The sequence below is a fragment of the Ptychodera flava genome, unplaced genomic scaffold (assembly GCF_041260155.1).
Source record: "Ptychodera flava strain L36383 unplaced genomic scaffold, AS_Pfla_20210202 Scaffold_31__1_contigs__length_3010019_pilon, whole genome shotgun sequence".
Lineage (NCBI taxonomy): Eukaryota > Metazoa > Hemichordata > Enteropneusta > Ptychoderidae > Ptychodera > Ptychodera flava.
In genome coordinates, this window is record NW_027248353.1 from 2,734,354 (window position 1) to 2,761,412 (window position 27,059).

At 38.4% G+C, this 27,059-nt stretch overlaps 1 protein-coding gene across 1 annotated transcript; it reads right to left on the bottom strand.

The window, feature by feature from the left end:
* Positions 1-786: 786 nt before the first annotated feature.
* On the bottom strand, positions 787-26,878 carry LOC139127423 (glycogen synthase kinase-3 beta-like). The gene is made up of 9 exons (XM_070693350.1): positions 26,691-26,878; positions 7,409-7,602; positions 6,905-6,988; positions 6,117-6,227; positions 5,439-5,569; positions 4,347-4,453; positions 3,664-3,857; positions 3,229-3,415; positions 787-2,618 (listed from the first exon to the last, which is right to left on the bottom strand). Exons 1-9 carry the CDS (start codon positions 26,770-26,772, stop codon positions 2,449-2,451), a joined length of 1,260 nt encoding a protein of 419 aa, XP_070549451.1. The 5' UTR covers positions 26,773-26,878; the 3' UTR covers positions 787-2,448.
* Positions 26,879-27,059: the final 181 nt, after the last annotated feature.

Here is a 27,059-nt window from a genome sequence, read left to right on the forward strand (position 1 = left end):
ATGGAGATCTTATATCTAAGTATGGAAAATCTGTCACTCAGATGATGAAAGACAGTATTCCCGACTTTGACTCAGAACAGTAATTTAGCAGATAGCTGAATTACCGTACAATAACTTTGTCACAATCTTGACGGGTGTAGCATGCTAGCAGGGTACGCTTACCCATTCCGGACACCTGGTACCACCACTTATATAGTGGTTCAAGATTGTACTACCGATTTTGTCAGTGATCTTATGTTTCTTTGTGTGTTTGTTTTTACTGTTTATTGGACCTGGTAATTTATTTGCCTTGAATGATAATGATTGCTGGAATCGATTTGATGTCATATTACAGCTACAAACCAAATATACGATATCTCTCTCATCCAAATCCCATTGCCTGCTATCGAGTAGTGCAAGGATACTTATATCATAGAGAGTGAACTGTTCGTTGCTCATTCGAACGGTTGGTTCTCAATTTCCCCCTGTATAACATGGTTGGTGCGGTTTGGGTAGGTTGCAAGGGCGAATTTAATTTTGAAAGGATTATGACATCCCAAAAGTCAGTTTGAATGAATTATGCACGACGGAACAAAAGCAACATATCATCTGCTGGTCTGTGCTTCCTCAATGTTCAAGGTCTTGTTTGTTCAGTGTTTCAATGAAAGTTAAATTTTCATATAAGACAAGAAACAGAATCCCCTTACAACCCACCGTAGACACAAATATATACGCACACATACATACATGCACAAACAAACAGACATACACACATATTACAAAGAAATTCAAGCAAGAGTCCATATACAGTGGTACATAGTTACGACTATTTAATGCACTGTTGTACTTTTTTCCTTGAAACATAAAACTGCGAGGAAAGAAAGATCTCACTGCTACTCTAAATACACTGAATAAACAGAAAGAGGTCAGGGGTCAATTCACAGGGGATATCAACATCACAGTTGGATCTATCCAAGCCTTCTGGCAAAGCCCAAGTATTAAACAACTGAATTATTTCTACATGCTGTTTAGTCTTCCTAATTTTATCTCACTGTACACAGTCAATTTAAAAGAGAATAATTATTATTAAAAACCCACGATTTCTAATATTTGGTCTAAAAAACAGGGAATATAGAAGAGAGTTGGTTGTTTCTCTCCTCCAATTAAAAGACAGGCAGGGGGTATAATTTGTGAACAGAAAGAGAGGAACCCCACCCGAGAGGACAGAATCTAACTCAGACTCCAGACTTCAATAGACAATTTCCCTGAATTTTCCACGGTGTGAAAGTGAAAAATAAATGAAAATAAATTCTGCATTAGGTTCTATGATACACTAAACACGGCCTTGTGTCACATATTTTTTGATCATTGTATAAACTAGCGCACGAAAAAAATGTACAACTATCACACTTATTACCATCCCCACCAATTTACACCTGCCCACCCCTATTTGAAAGTAGCCCATCAGAAATTTGTATGCCTGGGTGCGGTCCATTCCACTGAAGCAGGGGCCGAGGCGTTTCTCATCGCTGAGGATTTTACAGCTGCAACTGTGACTCAGACTGGTTGGATTGCAGCATTGTTGAACACTGTGACGTCACACTGCAAAAACCAAAGGAACTGTGAAATACTCTTTCGTGTGAACAAAAACAAAAGAAAAACTAAATTCTGCCACAGTTTGCTTTATCTGTCCTCATTTTTTTTGTCATACCAAATATCACAAAAATATTGCTACATGTTACCCAACGCTGTATATTACATGGTCTAACGTAACCAAAAATGTAACATTGACGAGAAAAGACATTTCACAGTTCACATTACGTGTTCCAATGACAACATAAAAGGCATAGATGATGTGCTACTTAAAAATAAAAGTACAGAACCCAACTTAAAAAAAGCCCTGTCATTGTAACTCAAAAAAAGGAAAGATTTTTTTTTCATGTGAGCAATAATTCTTTTAAAATAATACAGCAGCTGAAAACTTGTATTTAACCTGAACAGAAGGAATAGGCCGAAGCAGGCTGTCATACTACACAAAGATTGGTGTGGAGTAAAGAGGACTCATACAACAAAATGACTGGAGTCAAGAAATAAGAACTATCATACACAGATCCCACAAAGAACTAGAAGCTACCGATTCAACGTACGACAGTTTTTGCTAAGCTCCCCTAAAATTCTAGTACAGTTCGGTTCTCAAGTAAAATACAAGTTTTTTTTCTCATATTTTTTGCTAGATTTTATCTACAGATGAGTTCATTGTCAGTTTTTCTAGGGAGACTTCATATATTTTTCCTCGTCACCCTAGGGAGCCTTTTTCAAAGTTCTTTCTCTCTCTTTATAGTCAATTGTAGCGATTATAAGAATACATAATAGGTCCGTTGAATGCACAAGTCTTTTTTTTCTCACACATTTGTGTCATGTGATTCAATGGAAATAAAAAGTTCCTGCACAAGTTCTTCCAGCACATGGTTAATTTGTCCCTGTCGGTGCAGCGGTGGCGCCCGCTGACGATACGTCCCCAGCCGATGAGGTATTGGCAGCTTCTGGTGCGGAACCGCTGCTTGGAAGTGAGCCTTGGACATGGTGCTGTGCATGTGGTGGTACTAGGATTGAATTCAGTGATGGCTGAATAGACAATTCTGAAATGAAAGAAAGAGTATTACCATACATGAGTTGTTTCAAAACAGTATTTCTGTCACACAGGGGTTTGCAAATGTTTTCAATATTTGGTAGTCTGAAAGACACATTAGATTGAAGACAATCTTTCTATGGGACATACATGTGTTTCCATCATACAGCTTTACTAGAGTTAGCAGTTCTTTGTCATGTACCAGAATGATTGGTCTTGGGCAAAAAATCCACGTTCAAAAACTCCAGCAATATGCTAAATCCTGGGAATTCCAAGAGGGTTCTCATCAAACTCACAAGCTTATCACATCATTAAATTGCAAGTTCCTTATCAGCAATGAGCGAACAAACTCTTGTTTTACACGTGAAACAGTCCCACTTTTTTACATCCAATTGTTGGGACATTTCAAGATCAATGCCTTCACCAGACTAACTTTCGCTGCTGGGTTATATATAGTCTGGTCCCCCCTGTTGCGTTCCTACTGCTGGCTGTGCTGCTCACGATTATTTTTTGATTTTTTTTTCGTTAGCAGCGTGGCCAGCGGTAGAAATGCAGTATGAGACAAGACGAGAGTATATACACACATGATGTCTGCATTTCAAGTGCATAGAGTCCCTTACCTTGTTGTGTGAAACTGAACAATGGGGGTAAATCTCTGCCGCTAGGTAGTCTTGTGCTAGGATCCCTTAGTTCATCGAAGAATGCGTGTGCACATGCCTCCATTGGCGTTATCCTTGCTGATGGTGTGTATTCCAGCAGTCGGCCACACAGACTTATTGCCTCGGGCGGCGTCCGAGGACGAAAGACCTGCAAATGTACAGGTTGCAATCATGTAGACACATTATCTTTGTTGTTTTCATTCACTTTTCAAAGGGACATGGAACCATGCAAGTAAACATCATGAGCTGTTCTAGCAGAGTTTTTTAATACGCACCATGGTATAGCGCCCTCTCATGGCCAGAATGATTAATTCTGTTGGTGTGTTGGGATGATTACACGCACTTACAAGTAAGTTTTCCATTGAAGTCTTTGAGTCAATACACTTTACTACTCACCTTTGGCCATGGATGAGGTTTAATCTGTGGGAATTTGAATTCTTGGTAATTTGGGTTCATCTCTCGTATTTGTTCCCGTGATGGTGTGCCCAGAACTTTGATGATTTCAACCAATTGGTCTACTCCACTGTCACCAGGGAAAATGGGTTGCCCTAGTAACAGCTCGGCTAAAACGCATCCTGCTGACCATACATCTGATGATGCAAAGCATAAGAAGTGTGGTTATGACCAATTACAATATCTGACAGAGGACAGCCAGTTCTATGTTTCAGTGAATGACACCATGTCCTGTCTTTTACGATTCCAATAGGTATATGCACCAAGTTCAGATGTTTTTCGCATATTCACATTCAGGCATGCAAATTTAAGTGTGGCAGCATTTCTTATCTATCTTCTTGAAACTTACACATGCAATCCCATCCAGGGGTTAAAACACAAATCCTTATTTAACTAAATCTATCTTAACCAGATTGATGTGAATCTAAACTCATGAAAATAATGCCAACATATCTGCAGCTGATGGGCCTTCATTATCAAAAGATAACACAAAATTATATGAACATAACCCATTGCAGGGAATTCTCAGTGGGCAAATTCCATTTTGTTGGATATTCATGGAATGATTTAGAATTCTAGAATTCTACTGGGTCACTGAACCTCATTACTGACAAAGTAACACTCACCAATATTTGATGTGTAGTCAGTAGCACCGAATATGAGTTCTGGAGCACGGTAGTACCGCGAACAAATATAAGACACATTAGGTTCACCCCGTACTAACAGCTTTGCACTGAAAGATGAAAGCAAATATTATGTTTGATTAAAAACATAAAATCTGTAAAAAAATGGCAAAATTACATTAAAAGAAGACTTCGCTAACAAAATAGTAAGCTGGAAACAATGTTTGAATTGGTTTGTGATCCACGCAGAGACCATCATTGAAGGCAGAGCATATACACAGCATAAAAACATACACCCCTGTGACAAGCCCTATACAGACTCTGACACAACCCTGTGGTGCACATGTTTGTGTCAGCAAAGACGTCCCATTGCTGTGATGTACAGGTCTGTGGCCAGTGGTGTGATGACATGGCTATATACAGTGCTGTAGTCACAGTGATGTGACAGGGCCTGAAATTTCTGCCTGTCCCATCACTGTATTTACAGGACTGTACACAGCAATGTGAACACAGACCTGCAACAGGGTCATTATATTTTTAAAATTATGCCTGTATTTATTTCCGGCATCAAAATTGGCCCATTTTTCTGAAAATATACACCCCTGAAATCTGACAAATTTTCAGACCCTGTAACAGGCCCTGTGAATTCACCACTTGACACACCACTGTTTGTACACAACTATTTCAGTCATGTGGTTACAGCAATGGATTAACTCAGAAATTACATCACTGTATACATTTATTTAATACCAGACCTGATACAGACTTGTTCATACACCCCCTGATATCAGATGGATTTTACAGATCCTGTAACAAAGTTTATTTCTTAGGGACTGTTACAGGTACTGATCAGACCCTGTTACAGGCATGCACAGAAATCTAAATGTAGTTTTCTTGCTGTGTATGAAGCAGGTCTTCCACAGTAAACTATACAGATAACTGACATTAACATTGGGTTTCCCTATGATGTAACGTCTAAAAACATGCATCCCTCAATAAAGGTAAGGTTCTGTGTATGTTCTTTTTTTCTGAGTCGAATATCAGCTATCGGTAGTGTCACTGTAGGTAATGTTTACGTGATAGAAAGCCCCTTACCTTCCAAAGTCGCAAAGTTTAAGTACCGCAGATTCCGGATCCAGTAGGAGATTTTGTGGTTTGATATCTCGATGACAAATACCTAATGAATGTATGTAAGCTAAACTCCGAAATAATTGATACATGTATAACTGCAGAGAAAAAAACAACAACAAACAGAATACAGTTTTCAGTGTAACATCGGTAATGAAGGTTCTTGGGTCATACATATTAAAAAATATTTCAATGACAATCTCAAAATAGTTTTGGAGAGAGGCTCTCTATATTCCAGGATTTGTGTGCAAACTAAAACTTAAGCATGTAATATTCGTTATGCACAGCCACAATGTTCACATAAGTGTTGAAATATTGTTGTTCAGCAAACAAAACCTGCTAGCAGTTTAAATCTAATCTATATCTGCAATTTATCATATTGAACAAGTTAACATCATATTTCTGCTCCCTCAAATTTTGGCATCTCACCATTTTTGTTAATAGCAGGTGGTTGGGTATGAGATCAAACACTGTGCTTGTTGTAGTAATAATCAATGGTCACTTTTAAGAAACAGTACTTTTACTTCGTACTATGTAACAATTTTCCCCACTTTGTCTCTACAAGAGAGTTTCATCTATATCAGCATACACAAGGCCTGTCCTGCTATAAAATGCCAAATATTTGAACATCCTGTCTTCACTCACCTTGACATATAATATAGGTATAGTCTGTTTATTTTTGCTATAATGTCGTGCTACTCGGTAAACCGTTTCTGGCACATAGTCCAAAACTAAGTTCAAATATACTTCATCTTTCTGCAAAGTGAAGGAAAGAAACCACTATCATTAGAACTGGGAGAGCACAAAGAAAGTATGTTAATGTAACATCATTTGACCAATTTCAAACGTTTTCTGTTGGAACTTACAAATATACACATTTTCCTTCCACAATGGCTTACAATGTAAGCCATTAGAAGGAAAGTGTGTATTGGAGTTACTTCACACGGCTTCAATTACTTTACAATACCCCCCCCCCTCTTCTGAAATTTGTCATCAGGCGTTGGCTTCTTTGTTAAGCAGGTAAAGTGGTTTGCAGCTGACATCAAAGTCTGCAGATGGGACAAGCTTCCATGGTATTGCAAAGGATAACAGTAGATGATAAATTTGCTCATAGTGACAGTGGGTTGGCTACTGTAACAGCATAAGCAGAGTGACTGATGAAATATGTAGTTCTTTGTCTTTCATTGGTAGACATTACTCCAGTGGATTTATCAATGTAGCAGTGCCTGACTGGTTTTGCTATGTGCTTTAACAGGAGGGGGTGTTACAGAACTTGGAAAAGACATCCTGGGGCTACATCTACATGTAAGCACAACTTACTCTCACAACAACTTTTGAAGACAAATGGGTATGAATGCAGCAGCAGAAACTTTTTATGCATACAGTAGACAGATATACAGATACATGTACAGTCATCATGATGCTGCACTCACCTTTTCACCACTGGAATAGAAGAAAAATCTAAGTCTAACAATATTACAGTGATCCAATCTTCGCATTATCTGAAGTTCTCGGTTCTGGAATAGAAATGGCAAGAAATGTTCAGAATATGTTCAATTACGTGTGCATGCATCATATACACATACCTGAGAATATCTAGGGAAAAAGGCAATGATTTCCTTATCAGGTATTTTGGCAACTCCGTGAACTGATAATGCAACTTATTGGAATTTACAAGTATTTATCAAGTGCTCTTTAAAGTGTTCTTCTCATGCAAAAGGTTTCTGTATCACAATTTATCTATGCAATGCAAACGCAGTTTGCTGGCTGTTGCTTTGTCATTCAGTATTGCACTATCAACTGTGAGGGCGCTATAACAAATCATCTGGTTTTCCACTATTTGTAGAGTCTGAACTGAATACTGGATAGCAGCAAATACCTGTGAGATGGTCTAAAGTATTGTACAAAAATGTAGGTAGCAGGGTATATGTACTTACTTTGAACCTTTTATCTTGCAAGACTTTCTTGATAGCCACAAGTTCACCTGAATCACATAATTTAGCTTGATATACAACCCCGAAAGACCCATTACCTATAGCTTTTGTGTCGGTGTAAGAGACCTCTTGTGTCCTGTCAGGACCAGACCCTGGAGTTGCTACCACTGTGGTTACTTTACTACCATCTTTATCACCTGTAGAACAAGAAGGAAATAATTAGCTGTAAATGGTGAGTTTAAAAAGACCTACATGTGCTTGACTATACACAAAGCCTCACAATAATAAACAGCTACTTCAGATGTGCCACATAAGAAAAACTTCCAATTAAAAGTTTGATATAACTTCAATTTTATCCACATAGATTGGTTTTGGATCTTGGATGTCAAATATTATATCTCCCTAATATTTTGAAACATGGGAAGTGGGACAGGATAGAATATGTAAATACTGTAACACAAGTTGTACAATGTACAAAAAAATGGTAATCTTTTGGGAATATTCAGTTTGGCATATCATAGAAACATTTATATTTCTCCTGAACATAACACATTGATCTAAGACAATATCTTCCACATAAAATTCATCATATTTCACCAATTCCAACTCTCCTTTCCTTGTCCCCTACACAGAACAAACATGACAACCTGTGATCAGAGTACTATGCACTTGACTTCCATCAATGTTATACAACAGTAAGCTGTACATATAGCAGCACACAGTTTGTTGACATATCATCTTGACCTTGTCCTCCTATGACACCTCTCTCTCAAGTAACTGCTGAGTGAGTGACCATGACGACCGCCAAGACTGACTGAACAAACAATCACTATGGGACTACTGCTTACAGCATTTACAGGGCATTGAAGGTCCCTGCATACATGTTATGATTTAAAATGCCATCGAGAGAGCATGTCTCTTTTTCTATTGGTATGTCAATCTGCTTTACAACTGCCAAAATGCATATGATGCTGCTGTTACTTCCGGTTCTCCACAAGGGGGTTTTGGGGGTTGGAGAAATTTAATAATATGTTAATGATAACTTAACAAAAGAATATTTTTACAACAAAAGAATATGCAAATTGCATTCTCATGTAAATTGCCATCCCTCTGTTTTTCAAAGCCATGGAGAACACTGTGTAGCATGTTACCAGAGTTGGACATCGATGAGATCATATACAGTGTGGAGACTGATCAGTACATGAGTGGCAACGGCACTTCCAGCATTGACTATATGAGTGCTATATACGCTTACTCACAGTACACTGAACTCTCAGGAATGGCATTGTCACACTCAACTACCAGGAATTATCACCTTTGTCTGTTACGGTTGACAGCTCAGACATGCATGTACCAGCAATACAAGCAATACCAGGTGAATGACACCAAATGGGGTCACTGCAGCACGTTCAGTCATTTGTTACATGTCGGCATGACAATGGCAAGAGTCATTAGCCAGGATATCAATTGTTAAGACATTAAACTTTTGACTGACCCAAATTGATCAGTGTTCTTGAAATTACATGCACATATACATGTATCGTATGTTGGACACAGCTAAAACATACACAACTCTATCAAAAAGGTACACATTGCTACATTGGTTGAAATCGACCCTTTGACAACAAATGTCTATTTTTGTTGCCTTGATACTAGAAAATATGTCAACAACTTTTTCAGATCAATACAATTTTTTTCCAAATTTTTTCCCAAAATTTGAACAAAAATTGAAGTTCATAAAAGGTTATGTCCATTTGATCAAAAACTATTATTACAGAAAAAATATTAAAAATTGGTATGTAAAATGTTACACTGAAATTGTGGTGGGAAAAATTACAGCACTCAAAGGGTTAATTTGAAACTATACCGGTACACTTTGCTCCATCTCACATTTTTTTGTCCTCAAATCCTGACTGTATAATAAACTATTGTTGGATATCAATAGATGTAAGTTTTCAATCTCTACAAATAATAAAGCATTCACAGTGGAGAGCTAAATGACCTCTCTCTCTCTCTCTCTCTCTCTCTCTCTCTCTCTCTCTCTCTCTCTCTCTCTCTCTCTGATAACACCGATCATCTCAATACCAATTTTTCAACATGAACGTGATGGCTGTTGCAACCTTGGAATTTGAACAATTACAGTTGTTATGCTGAGATAAACTTCCCTCTTAGTCAAGGCCAAACAGAATGTCAAACAAAACTCTTAAGGACATCTGGCAACCTTCACAGATTGACTACTCAAGTAGAGATGATGGAAAAAACAATCCCCCACTGTTGAATAATTTAGGTTGTAGTGATTGATCACTGTCACCAAACTACATGTATAGCCTTATCCTGAATTGAGATGGCTACATATAAGATTCTGATCAGAGCTGTATTAACCGATTTTTCTAATTCTAGTTAAGACTTTGTCAAAAGTTTACGACTGAAGACATAATTAAACTTTTGAAGACATAATAAAGCGTTCATCTCAGCTTAACAAGATTCTTGCTTTCCTGTTAATCACTAATAATGGGAAATATACACACACATCAGGACAATGACACATACAACTACAAAATATGTGTCAGGGCAGCACATACACTATATATACATATTAAATTCCAAGAATTCAGCCTTGAATTGCTGATGGTACTCACGTAGGGGCATTTTCTGTCTGTGTTACAAAAGAGATACAAACTGGTTTCTGCTCATGTGAAATCAGTAGAACATAGGCACAAACCGTGATAAAGTTTTAGTATCTAAATAACAAAAGAATGTGCAATGTCTGCATTGTTATGTAAAATGTTTTTTTTTCCAGTCTGTGAAAAACACTGTAAAGTATGAAGTTTCTCTTGTTTATCACCTGATCAGGGATTTTGGGATCATACTAGCTAACTGCTTCAGTTGGTTATCCTACTTTGGTGTAGTGGCGAGCAATTTTATCATTAACAGTATATCAAAGTTGTGTGAACATAATTTGTTTTGCTTGGGACCTGCCGGATTGATACAGAGCTGTTGTCTGAACACTTTTTTATGCCTATATCTGATATACGTTGTTCAGACTGGCCACTTTGTGTTGGTGTAGCACCGGTGCTAGGCTTGGGCTGATGAAAAATAACCAATGTGGACAAGCTGCAAGGGCCTAGGGCCGACATAGTTTGGTCCAGGTAAGAAGGGGGTGGCGCCATTATTCAAATCTGTCATTTTGAACTTTGACAGGTCTGAGGTCACAAAGGACAAAACATTTTGTCGGCCCAAATTCAGCTACTGGTAAGTGTGGGTAAGTGTGGACATGACCAAAATCTATTCCTAAAGGGAAATTATTTTACCTTGGCCCAAATTTCAGTTGGATTGCAAATTTAAACAACGTGATTGAGTTGTGGAGTTTGAAATAATACAATGTACTCAAATCAATCAATTTATCAGACAATATTTAGTTATATCATGCCATTAGCCAAAATCATCTCTAAAAGACGGGAGTGGTTGATTTTATGCAGACATGACCTGTTTTTAGACAGCTTGCATTCCGTACCATTTTACCAAACTGTTCATCAAGCCAGGGCAAGATGCCTTTTTGGTCACAATGTAGGTCATCAAAGCCAGGTAAAACTTTCTGATTTATAAGTGAACAATGATGGTCCACATGTCACTAGTTGTTTTCAAATCAAAGCGCACACAACAATACATCAAAACAGCAGGCTGCGTGGCGTCAAATTCACATTTTCTGATTATAGGATAAACTCCTCTAGCAAGCTGTTACCATACAAATCATGGTATTTACAGAAAAATAAGATTGCTGTGTATGTACGTGTAGGACACATGTCATGTTGCACGCACTGTAAAATTGAAGCTTTTCTGGCACGTTTAAGTCCATACAGAACTATTGCAAGCTTTCTAAAAACAGGAATGTAAAGTACATGTGATGCGCTTGATGTTTTCTATACTACTGAGAGATGAATGAAACTGGGTCAATACGTGTGGGCTAAGTTGCACATGCCATGAATCAGAAATAGGCTCTGAATAATTAAACTTGTTCAATAATACATATGTTTAGAATTTTTCCATCATTGTTTTGTAGGTCAATCTTAGAAGCAGAAACTTTAGAGTATGAGATGTATATGTACATGTATACTCATACCGGTACAATATATTCAAGGTAGAATGCCCCTCAGACAGATATTGCACAGAGATAAACACTGGGATGATGAACATTTCAAAACAAATTCCAAGGGACGGGTAAAACTGACTAATCTCACACTATTTATCAGTTTTGCTCCTGTAAAGGCACAGTCAGTGCAGGTCCTAAACTGCACAGGTATAATGTGAATGCAACATATGTAACAAGTCTAATTACATGTTAATCCACTGTCTCCTGAGTTGTATTTATTTCTATGGTTTGTCTATGGAGCCTGGTAGAAACAGGATTAATTAGTGCTAATTCAAATTCTATCACTAATTTAGACTCACATCTTGTGTTCAGTAAACAATGCTATTCTACTCCCATTGCTTTTATACATTACACAATGACCATTTGCATGTTGTGAAAGTAATGTGATGCTCTTTAAATTTCACTCCATCTTTAAATTCTCATCAGTGGGTGTTATAGATGCAACAGTAAAATACAAATTGTTGAGAACAAACAAAGGCAGTTCTATTCAGCATGTTGTTTTAATCTGCAGAGTCCTATTTGACTGAACCCTATAAATCTGTACATTTTACAAGGTCAGTCACCTGGGTGGGGAAGTCACTGCTTTAACAGTTCGTGTACACTCTAAAATAAGAGACATTTGCCGAAGTCATGACCTTTTGTATTGGCCAATGGCAGAAGGGAATTTCTCATGAATATTTAAGTTTGTAAATGCAGAAGTGAACGTACAGTTTGCGGGAACGAACCCATTGGCAACTTTTGGCGGGTTTTTTAACCCGAGTTGACAGATATTCGGTGTCTTTCGAATGAAAATATCTCCAAAATGGTCTACACTTTAAAATGGCAGCTTTGGAGGGTGGTACGTACGAGATTTTTCTCGTTACGTCATTTTGAAGTTAGTCATTGAAATACGCAAATCGCCATCACACTTTCCCGCGATTTTAACGATGACAGTCGACTCATTTTTGCGGGCGTTGTACGATCGTAAATCAGGCTTACTTAGTTATTTCTTATATCATTCAAAGGGGCAGAAAACCAGCTTTCTAATGATGCCTAACACTTGGGTCCCATGGATAGGTGCGCAACGGTGCTTGGTTTTGAAAACGGGAAGCATTGTTGATCGCAGGTCGTGACTAGTATTGCAGCCGTATAGCCCTGCCTACATGTCTGTTTTCCTGGCGTTATATGAAACCGTAGACGAAGACATGGCCATCCGATGGTTACATCAATTGTGAGTCCTCAGCTGAAAATGTCTAGAAGACCATGTGAAAGTGTCTTCTGTCTATGGCATGAACTTTACGATGTTAAGTTCCATGATTCTATTTCTGCGACTCTGTTGTTTTCCTCGATAGGCGGAGTCAAGCAGTTGCGATATGCGCATGTGTCAGACCACAGATGTACGTCTCACGTTGGCGGTGGTGTTCCGCATGATGTTATCGACACGGTGATTGGTTTTTTTAGTCACATGGGCGTTTATGGGATATATTTTGAACGTCTCCTATTTTAGAGTGTACACGAACTGCTTTAACAGGAATATCTACTTCATAAGTGTGATAAATGTCAAGTAAGCTTTTTCATAACCTTTCACCCCCTGATTCCAAGTGGTAAGGTCCAACTTTGCCAAGGAAATCCATAGGATGATTGGACCAAACCAAGACTTTAATACCTTTCACCATGTTTTCCATCAACAAGAGTCAAAACATTCCACTGAATACTATTGAGACTGTAACAAGTATTGGCCAAGAAAAGGTGAAAGAGTCTTTTGTAATACATCATGACAACGAGAGGACGGTTTTCATCTAGTGTACTTGAAAGGCTCAGCTGTAGGTCTTCGACAAAACACATAGGAATAGCCTTTCAGACAATTACATAACTGCTTCATCCATTGTCTCTCTGTGATCATTGACTAATCAAATCACACAGACTCAAAACATGGCAAAGGGATGGAAATGAGAAACCTATCACATGATTGTCACATGCCTCAAGGAATTCACTATGCTCAGTCAACCATGAGAGCAGCCTACACACTGTGTCCTTGACACTGACCTAGAAACTGCCCCTAAAAGAGAGCTCTCTCAAACAAACAAGCACCATGCAGGACAAAACCACATACATGTAAGAGCTGGTGCACTGTGGCCAGTGAGCACTGACCTAGTGACCTTTGGCTCAACTGACCAACAGGAACAATTGGGGACAATAGGGCTAGAGTCAGGAAATGACCAGTTTTATGGCAGGATATCCAGTAGGTTGGCGATTTGTCCATGACTGCTACAAATTTTTATGTAGTTTTTTGCCACAATAGTGAACAATTCTTCCATGCCAAAATAGATGAACAGTAAGCTGCAATATGGCGGAAATCCACTGCTCTATTGGTGTGGACAGATGCTCAATACTTTTGCCAAGATGCGAGTCTGTGAAAAATACTGTACGTATACATGTGTGGCACTGGCAGCTCATACTTCACCATGCTCTCAAATCTTGCAGTATTGTGTAAACTGAAATTGTGTCTCTGATCACCATCATGATATTTGATAACAGATATATTTATCTTATATTGCTCTTTCAGTCTGAAGATGGATTCATAAACACTATACTTAGCTCTTGTTACTGTGTCTTTCTTTTACGTGCAAATTTTATTTATTTTGTAAAGCTAATTAATTAATCAATTAAGCAGTTAATTAATTATTGATTAATTTTGTGGTAGGTAATGGATTCAAGCGACATCCATGCATTGAAAATTGCACAATGGACATGTGACTGTCAGTGGTGCCAATAAGTGGATGAATGGATAGCTGGCCGCGCTATTATGTCAGTTCTGTTGTCAATACAGAATGTCACTGGAAACTGCCACTGTGATTAACACAAGTAAAATACTGAACACCAAGAGTACACAAGTCTGTGCTCCTAATCACAGACAGGCCTTACGTAACCCAGGGCGAGTTAGTGAGCACATCAACACAAGTCAGTGGCTTTGTGATCTCAGTTACGTCAGCTACTGGAACCAAGATAAACACTGTGAAACTCATTCTGAATTTTTAACCCTTAGAGTGTCAGGTTCATATTTAACAACACTACAGGTCAGATTGGTTAAAATAAGTGAAGCTCAACATGTCCTATATGTTGTATTTATTTAACAAAAAATTGAGCATTTGAAGGCCCCTGAAAACATACGTACTGTTATTGATTTTTACAGGCTAAAGCTTCTGTAGTAGCTAGAAGTACTGTAAGAGAGCAAGTTGAGTGGGTGAAAATACATGTGGTTTTGACTCAATACTGCATTTTGCTGACTTGACAGATGGGGAAGTGATACTGTCTGGGCTAACCTGGTTACTATTTCTCTCTCCTGCACAATCCCTCTCCCCTACCACGGAGGTAGAGTCCCCTACCAAATGTGATCTCTCCCATTTGCGACAAAACAAAGTAAATGTGTTCAAGTAAAGCTCGTGATAATTATGGCCTTATTATTAATTATTTTCGACACAGTGTGAACATTTCGACTGGCAGTCTACCTGTATCATGGAAACAGAGATATGCACAGTGCATTATTCACCAGAGTATTTCAGGTTGACATTGTCACAGGAGTTTGAGTCATAATGGTCCTAAGGCAGATACCGGACTATTTTTATTGTTTTCCAGGATTATGAACAAGGGAGCTATAGCAACTCTGCTTGTGTGGAATGACACACCAATATACTATGTGGGTCACTTTACACTTGCCATGGGAATCCAGTAAATTCTGTACGAAAATACTGGCAAAGTCCAGTGACACACAAAGACTTTCACGGGACTCAAACTGCCAAGCTGAGCTGAGTACAGCCACGTAATTATCATGTACATTCTCACATACATGTACAATGTACTGGTGCCAGACATGCCAAATGCGAGAAGGTGAAGATAGGCTGTTTTGCTCAATACAGAGCAATGGGAACAAATGTACATATGAAAGAACTGTTCTTTAGACATTTAGACTGAGACTGACATGTAGATTTTAGGCATAAACTTTTGCAGCATGTGAATTGACTTGGGTCAGACTACATGTACTTTGAAACATCTGTACTCAAATACATATTTAACATTGCCACACGTAGAGTATGAAATTCAGTGTTTTTTGCTTTTCATGTGCCGAAAAATTTGAACCTTAAATATCATTTCTACAAAATTTCAGAACTTTGCATATGAAAGCTGTATGACCCTAAATCCTTACATTTTGTATATTATATGAGTGTTACAAGTATTCCACTGAAAGTTGTGAAAATAATAATTGATATATTTTTAATTCTTTCTTTTTTAAAGACAGGCAGGTGAAGAATGCCTAGCATGTACGAATGGAAAGCCTTGCTTAGTCACTGCCCAGTGTCATATCTCTGAAAATGATATCTCAGGTATCCATTACAAGGAAACTGCTAAATATAGGCATGCAGAGTTGGTTATGAGACGGTCTGACAAAAGCGGATGACCTTGGCTGGTTATTTCATTTGCACTGATCAATTGGAGGCCACTCTTATCTGTGTCACCTGACATAAGTGGACGTGAGCGATTCAGTATATCGACCTTTGACCTAAGGTCACCGCTGCCGATAAAGACCAGTCCTGTCACTAGATTACAAAGTATTTTCTTCACCCTTCGCAGGAAATTAAAGAGCGTGTGTATTTAAATTTCTTTTAACCATCAAAATGTGAACATATTCACTGTGTGCTTTTTTCCTGTCTTTCAGTGAAATATATCTGCCATATTGATTTTTTTAATGCAAACCTTTGTTGACCCAGCAGCATGCCAATACATGCCCTCATACCGCTATTCTCTTTTGTTCACATTTATTATCCTTCTCTTTTGTTCTCACATCTGTTGTCATCTTCACTGCAGTGATTAGGACTTTTCTGGAAAAACTCTGGGCAAGACAGAAGATAAAACAGTCCTCATGAATGCCGTCCAGAAAGGAGAATTATTTCTGTGCACAAAAAATTATATTCATGGAACACATTGTGTCGAAGTACAGAGCATCTGTGCTTATTTGACACCCATTTGTGTGTATAGTTCAACTGTGGCCTAACTGACACATGTCAATGTTACCATAAGCATTAGTTTGATGGATACTAACATTATAAAATGTGGGAAATAATTCATGTATGTCTTTTAACTTGTTGGGCTAGATGCAGAAAATTAGGAACTGTAATTCTTTTCGGAAATAGTAAACAGTAAATCAAACGTTCAGTGCTTCATACAATGATATAAAGTGATGATGATCTTCTGTGATAGAAAAGAAAAAAAAAGATCAAGGATAATCTAATTTTCTTAAACCTACATGTAACTGCTTTTGGATCTTTTTAGTGGGAACATCTTTTCCACACAACAAAAGGAAAAGGTTAGGCAAAATGTTCCCACCACGCAGTCAATCGGAATCAAGTGGGTTTTTTTGGCAGGAGGAGGAGGTGGAGGGGGAAGAATAATTTATTTTTAGAAACTATTCGGTTCAAACTTCAAAAGCTGTTTGAACAAATTGTGACATTTTTCATGCCACTGACTCATATGTCTTAAGATGGGAATAAAGCTATATGTTACTCACTTACTGACAGTACGTTCTTGAAACTTAAATAATTAAAGACATACAGCTGAGCAACTGCAAAATTTACATACTCATACTCAAATTCTCACACTTGTTTTTAAAGTTTTAATCATGGTACTTTCTCAATGGTTTTCGTGACACGTCACAAGTTGCTTCTACAATATTTGAATTATAGTTATACACTGCAGATATAAATGTATATCACTCATATCACTCAGTGATATACATACTGTACTCAAAACTGTTGTTAGTGAGCATGACCGTAACAACGGCCAAAGTGAGTGTCAGGGTTATACGGCAGTAATTTCTTCCAAGGACTCAGCCAGCAGCGTCAGATGTTAGGAAAGGCAGTGTGTTTGTTTGACAGGGTATCAATGTCACTAAGTCACACAGTTATGTTGTTTTCTTTGGGGGATTTCCTAAGACAACCTAGCAATAAATGAAGCCATGCCTGAATCTACACTATACAGTCTATAGTTCTGCACTTTGCCCATTTCGTTTAGCCATGGAACTCGTCATACATTTTAGCAGCTACCTGTACATGAAAACTGTCGGGCCATTAAGTGTTGCACAAAAAAGCTTCATTAACATTAGAATTTGGAAATCGACTTGGGATCAATAGGTTTAATTTGCATACTTAATACATTAATAAATTAAATTACATATTGTACACATACCACACTTCAGTGAACCGTCACGTCACAGTTTGGGGAATGACTGTGTTCAACTTGCAGCCTTGCAGGTGATGGCAATGCTTTGATTGCAAATGATTATGTATGGCAGTGGTGGACCATATATCTGGTTAGGCTGATGCTAGAACATTAAAACTTTGGGCAGAAACTGAGGGAGGGTACTGACTTCATGCATTCACAGAGCACTGTGCTTCATACACCAACCATGGAGGTACATGTAGCAGGTAAGGGTCACAACTGACGCCAATACAGTGAGGGAATGCCCAGACACTGCATAATATTATTAGACAGTCATGGTGACTATCATGGGATGGGAGGGACTCTTGTACAAAAGCAATAAAGGGATTGAAACACATTGAAACAACAGAATTTGATGGGATTATGTTATTTGTGACTCCTTGGTGCCTCTGCTTTCATGCACTAACCTAGACTCTCCACAGGTACTTTGCAAATCAACTTCCAGTCAACTAATTTCTCTTTGTTTTATCAGTAGTGGCTGAACAATGGAAAACAATAGGTGTTCTCACCTTCTGTTAGCTTTCTTTAGAATGTGAAAAAGATCACTGCAATAACATTATTAACTGAGATGGGGATGGGAGGTCAGTAATTGCCCTCTGTCCTGAACTTTGACCTGTCTTACATCACAGTGTGTACATGTGAACTAGTTCCTGTCAACTTGATTCTCACTGTTTCACCAGCCATGCTGAAGTATCAGACAATATTGCAACAGGAAGGGAAGGGGTTGAATGGCTCATGGAAAAAGAGAACCGAGAGCATTACTATTGTAATGACCAGCTCATCAAAGAAGACTGTTGTGTTATATACAACTTTAGTCTATATGTATGGGTAGAAGGGTATGAACAGTCCTGCGGTGGATAGACAAAGGAGTACCTGACCCAATATGAGTCTCAGGGATGACGATGGCTGTGAATACGCAAGGAGTGTTGTCGCCGACTGATCACTGATCAGGTCAGGGGTCATTGCCAAAAAAAACAACTGTAAGCCATTCCGTAGGCTTTTTTCCTATTTTATTACAACACCGATTGGTGTCAATGATTTGGCTTGCAAAATAGTAAAATAGAAGTTTTAGAATAGACCAATCTGTACCTACTTTATCACTGACTATGTGTGACTTACTCTATACTCTTGCTGAATGTAATTACCTCAACAATAAGGAACATGTAATTTTCTGAGGTGAGCTGTCAACCGCTTCTGCTCATAATATTATGAGCTTTTGACTTCTAACGCATACTCTGGGTTGGCTCACAGCGGTTCTATGGCAATGATCCATGATCTGAACGCGACAGATCCACCACAGCGCGGCTTACGTATTCACAGCAAGGATGATGACTACTATTGAAGGGTAAATAAATTGACACCAAATAAACCTTACCTTCATAGGACCTGCTTGTCATCCCTTAGATAGAACATAAATGATTGACATTTGGAGGTAAACACCATAACCCTCTGATGTATATTTTCTGTACCACTTTAACACTGACAACAATGGGTTTACTTTAAAAAGACGACTTAGAGCCAGGTTTTAAAAATTGAAGGAGAGGGCCAAAAACAGTAGTTTGATGTAGCATTGAGTCCTTGTATTTCAGGGAAGAGCTAGTGAGCTGACTTGACTCTTCAAATGCACAGAACGATGAACTAGTCATCCACTATATCCCTCTAGCTGAATGAACAAAGTTGAAGAAACTTTGTGAGGAAAGAAGAGCAGAAGGTAAGGAGTCACTGGAAAGTGTAAACAGGTGGGTACAATGGAAATACATTGTATGATACAGTGGCACTGACATCCCAATCATGTACACACTTTGAGGTGTTACAGGGCACATCTGGCAATATGTCAAATGCCCTCTACATAACCCAGTTACTATTTTGACCACAGCACAAAAAGACAGATAATATTATATCATACACTCAATACTTGTAATCCTGTACTCAATACAGATTCACAATAGAATTCTTGAAATACTGGCTGACACAATTTGGACATACAATTGAGTCCCATAGTTGGATACCCTTGTACACTAGGATGTTAAATGTGATAATACTGTTAGTTATCTATTGACGAATTCAATTAATCCACACAGTTATATAGTATTGCCACGTCGATTTGAACTTGCAACAAAGAGTACAAACTAGCCGAACAAACAAGTCCGTACTTTAAAAGTTTTGACATCTCAGTCACCTCTGTAATTCTGAAATTTTCTCCCTTAAATAACTGTACAATCAATTGCATTTTGGGGCAAACCTGGATATCTTTGACGAAACACTGATTTAACTCAAAGTGCGCTGGTCACAGGACCACTGAACATTCTACAATGAGTTTCACCATAAAACAGTAAGTGGTAGAGTACAGAAACATGGGATAGGTTTGAGGATTGCTGGTGGCAGAATATATTCATTTTCTACCTGTTCCATCAAAATTTTTGCAATTGATCCTCTACGCACCAATGCAATTTATTTCGGTAAAGCCATCTAAAGAAAATTCTCTGTTTGCCAGATCTCCTTAGATTTTTGAAAAACCTACCAGCCAGCCAGGGGAAAAAAGCGAACACAGATAAAAAGCACTAGTGTATTAACATAAGCTCAATTTTCAGTTGCTTTCTTTTGGAAAAATGATATTTTTACTTGTAATAGTGTTTGTTTTCATAATTTTCTCTGAAACCCACCAGCACCCGGATGGCAAACAAAGAATTTTATTTAAAGCACCTAAAAAGTAAAACACAGAGCTATGTGCACTTTGACATGATATGTAGGTCCTCATGAAACACAGGGTGGGTTATCATGGTACATGCTCAGGCTCTGGGTTTTGCATGAAGTTATCAGATCCGGTCAAGGCCTTTTGACCCCAGTACGTACAGTATCCATTACATCCATATGGTCTGGTTGGAACGCTCTCTCCTCACCTCACATTGTACAATGTTGTAAGGTGAAACAGCTGCATTATTTTACAGGAACATCCAAGAAACACACATGCCTTAAAAATTAGGGTAGGTAGGTTGGAGGAAATTTTTTAAAATTTATTCTTTTTGCTGGCTCAGACCAATAAATTCAAGAGCCTTACTCAAAATTAGTTTAAAATGCAGGAAAAATGTCTCAGGTTGGTGGCTTTTTCAAAGGTGGGTCAGTTATTGGCAACACAAACATGTATGCTGTACATAATGTACATGTACTGTGTATACACGTATTTCTTTATTTGACCATGCTAAATTTTGACTCCGTTATTGTGGTATCAGTTTCACTTATTCTTACACTCACACTTTAACAAAACAAACCAATAATCCGAGGGTTTTTTGGCGTATTACATGTATCAGTACAGTAAGACCTATGTGTGCACAACCCAACCATGTACAGGACTATGAAAATTGTACTCAGTGCACACTGTACTGTACTTGTCACTTTTTGAAACTCTGGATCCTTGCTGATGTGTAGACTGATCTCAAAAACTGCTGGGTCTTAGTAAGAACTTAGATTTTCATTTTTGTCTTAAATTTAAGATTAATATACACACACGATTCCTGTATCACAGTTTCATAAACATTAAAAGGATCCACCGCTGTTTAATCCAAGTTTCATATGTCAAATTTTCATGTTGAACATTTATTTACTTGGGGAGGGGCACATTTAATGGCATAAAAAGCTTGTAGCAGATATCCCGGTTTCTATAGTGATGAAGTAATAAAATTCGCCACACCTCAGTATTGTTGTCATGGGGACTGGCCAATGTTGATAAGTCAGGTGAATTAGACAGACGGGCAGCATTCCACTGTGACTCACCTAAAATGACAAATTTTTGGAAGCGACACTAATTCAAAATCCCAATTCCCAATGTGATATCGGACTGGTATCACAGACTGCATGCCCATTCTGATGGTATAGAGTCAATTCATGATCACGTGACGACTTGGTCTTGAACACATACATGTACATAAATTTCGCTTTAAAATTTTTGTGTACACGGTGAAATGGAGGGAGGATTTCTGAATTGAGAGAGACAGTGTACATATTTCTTGACATTCAATGAGTCAGCCCTACATCCATACATTTAACCCTTATACTGCGCAGTTCAAATGTCATCATCAGGTCAAGTCAGTTAAACCAGTGGGGCACAGATCTCATTTGTACTTTATTAATAACTCAAATTTTTCAGGCCTGAATACCTACATATAGATACCGTGAATTTGATTTTGACAAACAAAACGAGCTATTTTATACAAGGCAAAGTAAAGAAAAATAGATACAGTGTTGGCTCAGGACCGCTTTAACTGACTTTGCAGGTGGGGAAATAATAGATTAGGGTTTGTGTATATTTCTACAGTGGAAGAGAACAAGCTTGAGTTATGACATCATATCAGCTTGAGAGGGCATGTCAGTACAGCACGGGGGCAGTCAACTTCCTAAATAGCTGTATGACACAACGCATGCCTTCCTGATGGTCAGGTCATGTGAAACAGAGGAATGTTCACGGAAGTGTAGCGTTTTACTTTCTGAAGAAAACTACCTTGTGATGGCAGCCTGGGCTACAGTCTACTCCCACAGTGACACTGGCAGTGAGTGTGAAGGTTGGTACAGTTGAGATGAGACAGTGTCGCCTTGAGAATCACTTGGGAGCTGTGGTCTTTCAGTGCTCTACTTGAGCATTGCACCCTCTTCACTCAAGATATTAAACAGTTATGACAGTTATTTGTAAACGTGATCAATATCTGCTTCCCCTCAATCATGATTTTGAGATTTAAACACTTGTGCCCTGTGGGCAAGAGATGTAGCAACCATATATGTAACTGACATGGAAAACTTGGGAAATTTTTTTTTCAAATTTGCAAATTTTGACATCCTCAACCAAAATAACTCTTACATGCAATTTAAACTCTTACATGCAATTGTATCACTACTCTTACACTCACAGCAAATCCAACAGCCTACATGAGTTATCTGTTTGTGTCACCAATTTTGACAACAATGCATGAAAATGTCCTAATTTTCTGGGTTTGCCTACTTCAAGACACTGGCAGTGCAGTGGAGTGGACTTGGGAGTGTACCATGCCTTCTGGATACATGTATGTCTTTGCTGCTGTCATTTCATTCCCCCATGTGATTGCTCCTCTCAACTTGAACAAGGCTTGAGTAATTGTTTTACATGTTTGTAAAATAAACTCATCTTTGAGTCAACTTCAGTACATTTGCAAGTTTATCGCGTAGAAAGCATTTCAAATGAGATTCAATGACAGATATCTGCTCCAGTTTGTTTTTTTCCCTGTTTCCCATGTTTTTAATTTCTAACTTTGTTAATTTCATTTTTCCCCATGCTGCGGATTTATCTTATAGTGTCTTTCACTTGTACAATTTAATAGGCATGTTCAGTGAACATGTATGTGTGTTTCAATGGTTTCTGCAACTATGAAATGGATTTAGTATTCTCCACTGGTCATAACGGTAAGTTCAGTGAACATGTATATGTGTTTCAATGGTTTCTGCAACATGAAATGGATTTAGTATTCTCCACTGGTCATAACGGTATGTACACTGGGGACCATATGCCTTTGATAACAAAACAGTTTACAACAATCCTGCACAGAATTCATCATTATAAATCTCCATGTAAATTATTGTAATCATATCTGTCCTAGCTTGTTCCAAGAAATTAGATTTGTCTGCACACTCAATACACGTAACTCGCTCTAGTATTTGATTCAGGCCAAGCTCCATATATTCCTGCACTTACATTATATCATGCATGAAGATGTCAGGACAAGGCTGACACCTAGAGTAGTCCATGTACAAACTATACATGTACATGTAGAGATGGGAGCTCAACTTACTACCATTGTGATTTCCTACAAATATTTTTGGCTCATACCATGGAGTTGAGAGTTTTTAGTACGCACATCAAAATTATGAGAAACTGGCAGCAATACAAACACTTTTTTACAATATATGTATAAAAGGTATGGCAAGGTTTCGTTTTTGTTAAGTTTTCATTTGAATTTAGCATGTCAACACAAACGTTACGGCTCAATAAATAGCACCATCTCACAACATACACGTAAAAAGCGATTAAATGGCCATCTTTGTCATCATTTTGACATTCCTAAGACATTCCACTCATAGAGAAACTTGAGACTCTTGGTTATAAAAATCAGTACAATACTATTTTTATGATAAACACAACCTTGTTTTCAAAAGATCATTTTGATATTTTCTGTTGCCAGAGAAAATATTGCTGTTCAACTCACAGGCTGGCATTCATTTATATATGTACATATTTTGATGACACAGTTTCTTCATGCAAAAGCAATTATTGTAATACATGTATTTCATTACCCTAATTAATCATGTTACCTTTATTGACACCTTACATGGATATGGTATAATATTAGCTTTGTCCTGGTCATCAGCAACTCTGCACGAGGACACAGGGACCCAGAGGTTTCGATGAGCGAGATGGGCAGGTAAAGGGTACCAATGTTTGCCTGCCATTTTTCCAGGATTCCCCTTGGTCTATCATTGCAACCACGTATTTGGGAACAGCAGAAATGTTACTGGGGTTCGAAATCATTCACCCAATTTTTCCCCAACCTTAGCAAAAACACTGAAGGACACTCAACTAAAACAAAAGCATTGGTGCATTTTATTTGTATACATGTACATAACTGCACACAGGCACCTGGACTGTTATTACATGGGAGAGAACAGTTTCACTTGAAATACATGGAACTCAACAGTGCCTACAATTCATCCTGCTATTCATTTCTGGCCCCTTCTCCCCTCCCCCCAAAAAATGAAATAAAAAATAAATATTTTCTCCATTCATATTATGTTAATAACAGAAAATCATCTCCCTAACCCTTTAACCTTTGCTCTGTGTCCATGCACATAGGATCCAACATTATCATACTACATGCACGCAGACGGGATATTCCTTTCCTGTAAGGTCACTCTCAGGTCAAGTTGGTAAAAGCCAATGAAGCCTAACATACGTGATACCAAATATAATATCCAACTTAACAATTTGAAGACCATTATACACATGTGATGTCAGCTAATTAGTCTTGGCAAGACATCCAACAAGCCTATTTCTTACCAATTTGACCTGAGAGTGAGGGTGTATCATTAGGAAGTGTGTCACACCGATCTGCCACAAACATGTAGCTCAATTTTCCCAGTATTTTTTAAATAACATGATAAACAAAAGGGACACAACAAATTTATGTATATTTTTTGTAATGATAGAGCATTTTTTGTAGGCATGCAGACATATGCACGTACACCTCTAGTGGTGAAGGAATGAAGCGGTACACTGTTTATGGAAAAGCAGGTTTGCCTGTTTTGGCAGAATCGCTACCGTCAATGTCATAAAACTACTGTCTTATCAACTACTGTACAGCTGCATTCTCATTTTAATGATATCTCCATACACTTCATAAAGCAAGAAAGCATGTACAGTGACCTACGGACAACTGTGACCAACACCCACATAACTCCATACATTCTGATTCTCCATTAATTAAAGGAGAGGTGGCTCAGTTTGTGTGGGTGAACGTTAACCGGGCATTTCCTATTTTTTTATATTTCAAAATATGGATCATATTTTATTGACTCATTTTTAATGCTTACTTTCTGAGTCACGAAACAGCACAGTATTTCTACTTTTTACAGCATCCCCCCCGATCATGCTGAGTCAAGACATTTCTTTGGCACGACAGACATACAAACCACACACTGTGGCAGAGTAAGTTGACAGTGGGTCAACAGTTTGTTGAGATGAAGCCCTACACGAGACCTGATCCCAATATTGGTGTCAGCCAAGTGTATCATGGAAATTCTGTGGCACACAGTTTAACCTACATGCAGAGGTCTGGCCAAGTTGCCAAGCAACAGTTCTATAAAATACGATGAAGGTATACTTGACATTCAGATTGTTGATAGAATGTGTGCAGCAACTTACAGAAACAAGGATTTCCTTCACCTTGGTATTGTTGGTTGTGAAAATCATGCGTACATTATCGAAATATGTATGTATCATAGTAGTAATAGCTATTTCAGAATGATCTATGGATCTCACTTGATACAAATCTCAAGGAACTTTACCATCCTTAATCAATTTGGCTGTCTCCCAGTGTTGTTTTGAACTGTGAAGAAATATGTTGGCACAAACACCGCTTGACCTGACCTTGGTAAACCCACTCCACCTACTCAAGATCCACCTCAAATGAGAAACCAATTTCCCTTGTCAGCTGACATTAATTAGCCGAAACACTGCCATATGGTTACTGTCAATCACGCTTTATTAAATCGACATATTAAACCACGGCAATGCCGGAACCCCTTTAGCCGATCACGCTCCAAAGTTACAGACGACATATACTGGGACTTACTTTTCACATTTTATGGACGGCGCACAGGTCATTCTACACTGCCAGAAAGGAATTCGGTCCACGTGTATCGCATGTTAGTGACAACGATTTCGTGGGTAACGTTCAGTAAAAAGTCGGGCTTAAAGGTTACGCTAGTATGTCAACCCACTTTCGACGTTGTTTATAACACACGGATATATCAACTGAAAGGGTAAAGTAACGATTCCACTGGCATCGCAGGCTGGTAATTTATTCATTGCATAGGCGATCTATGTGAATGAAACATTGCAACGCAAAGGGGAATTCCTATGCGGACATCACCTATTCGCGTCACAAATACCAGGGTTGCCATCGGAAATGTCACACAATTACACTCCTGCCTGGCGCAAAAGAATCTGCACAAGACCGTTCCGTTCTCACATTTTATCGAAACCAAATGTAACAGATTGAACGACCGTGGTATTTCAGAGTGACTGGGAGGCCACTATCATGGCCGCCTCCATGGAGGTCATTTCAACAACGTCGCAGTACTTACGTGAAATTTTCATGCCCCCAAATGACGATGACGACGCTTTGTTGGCATCAGCGAATGACGTGGTCCTGGGACGTCCACTCATACTGTATTTTGCGATTTTTTCTAAATTTTTCCAGCTTCGTTTTTGGCGATCAACAGCTTACATCGTAGGCTTGAACTGGTGTCTTTTACGAATTCCGCCTCGATAAAAGGCAAACACACAATTCGATGGACCGAGTTCGAAAGCAAATTTCGCTCGATAGATGACCATAAACGCTTCTGACGGTAAACGCTTGGAAGATTAGAAAACTAAGCGTTACTGTTGTACGTCTGTTAAGAAGATCGGAATCAATCTCCGAATATTTTGACCAGGAAATCACAGTATTGTTG

Excerpts from the sequence above, each read along its gene's own strand:
- LOC139127423 (XM_070693350.1), bottom strand. The coding sequence starts at position 26,772 with ATGAGTGGACGTCCCAGGACCACGTCATTCGCTGATGCCAACAAAGCG. Across the intron at positions 6,989-7,408 it reads TGCAAGATAAAAGGTTCAAA|AACCGAGAACTTCAGATAAT; the intron begins GTAAGTACATAT and ends TTTCTATTCCAG. Across the intron at positions 5,570-6,116 it reads TACCTATATTATATGTCAAG|TTATACATGTATCAATTATT; the intron begins GTGAGTGAAGAC and ends TTTTCTCTGCAG.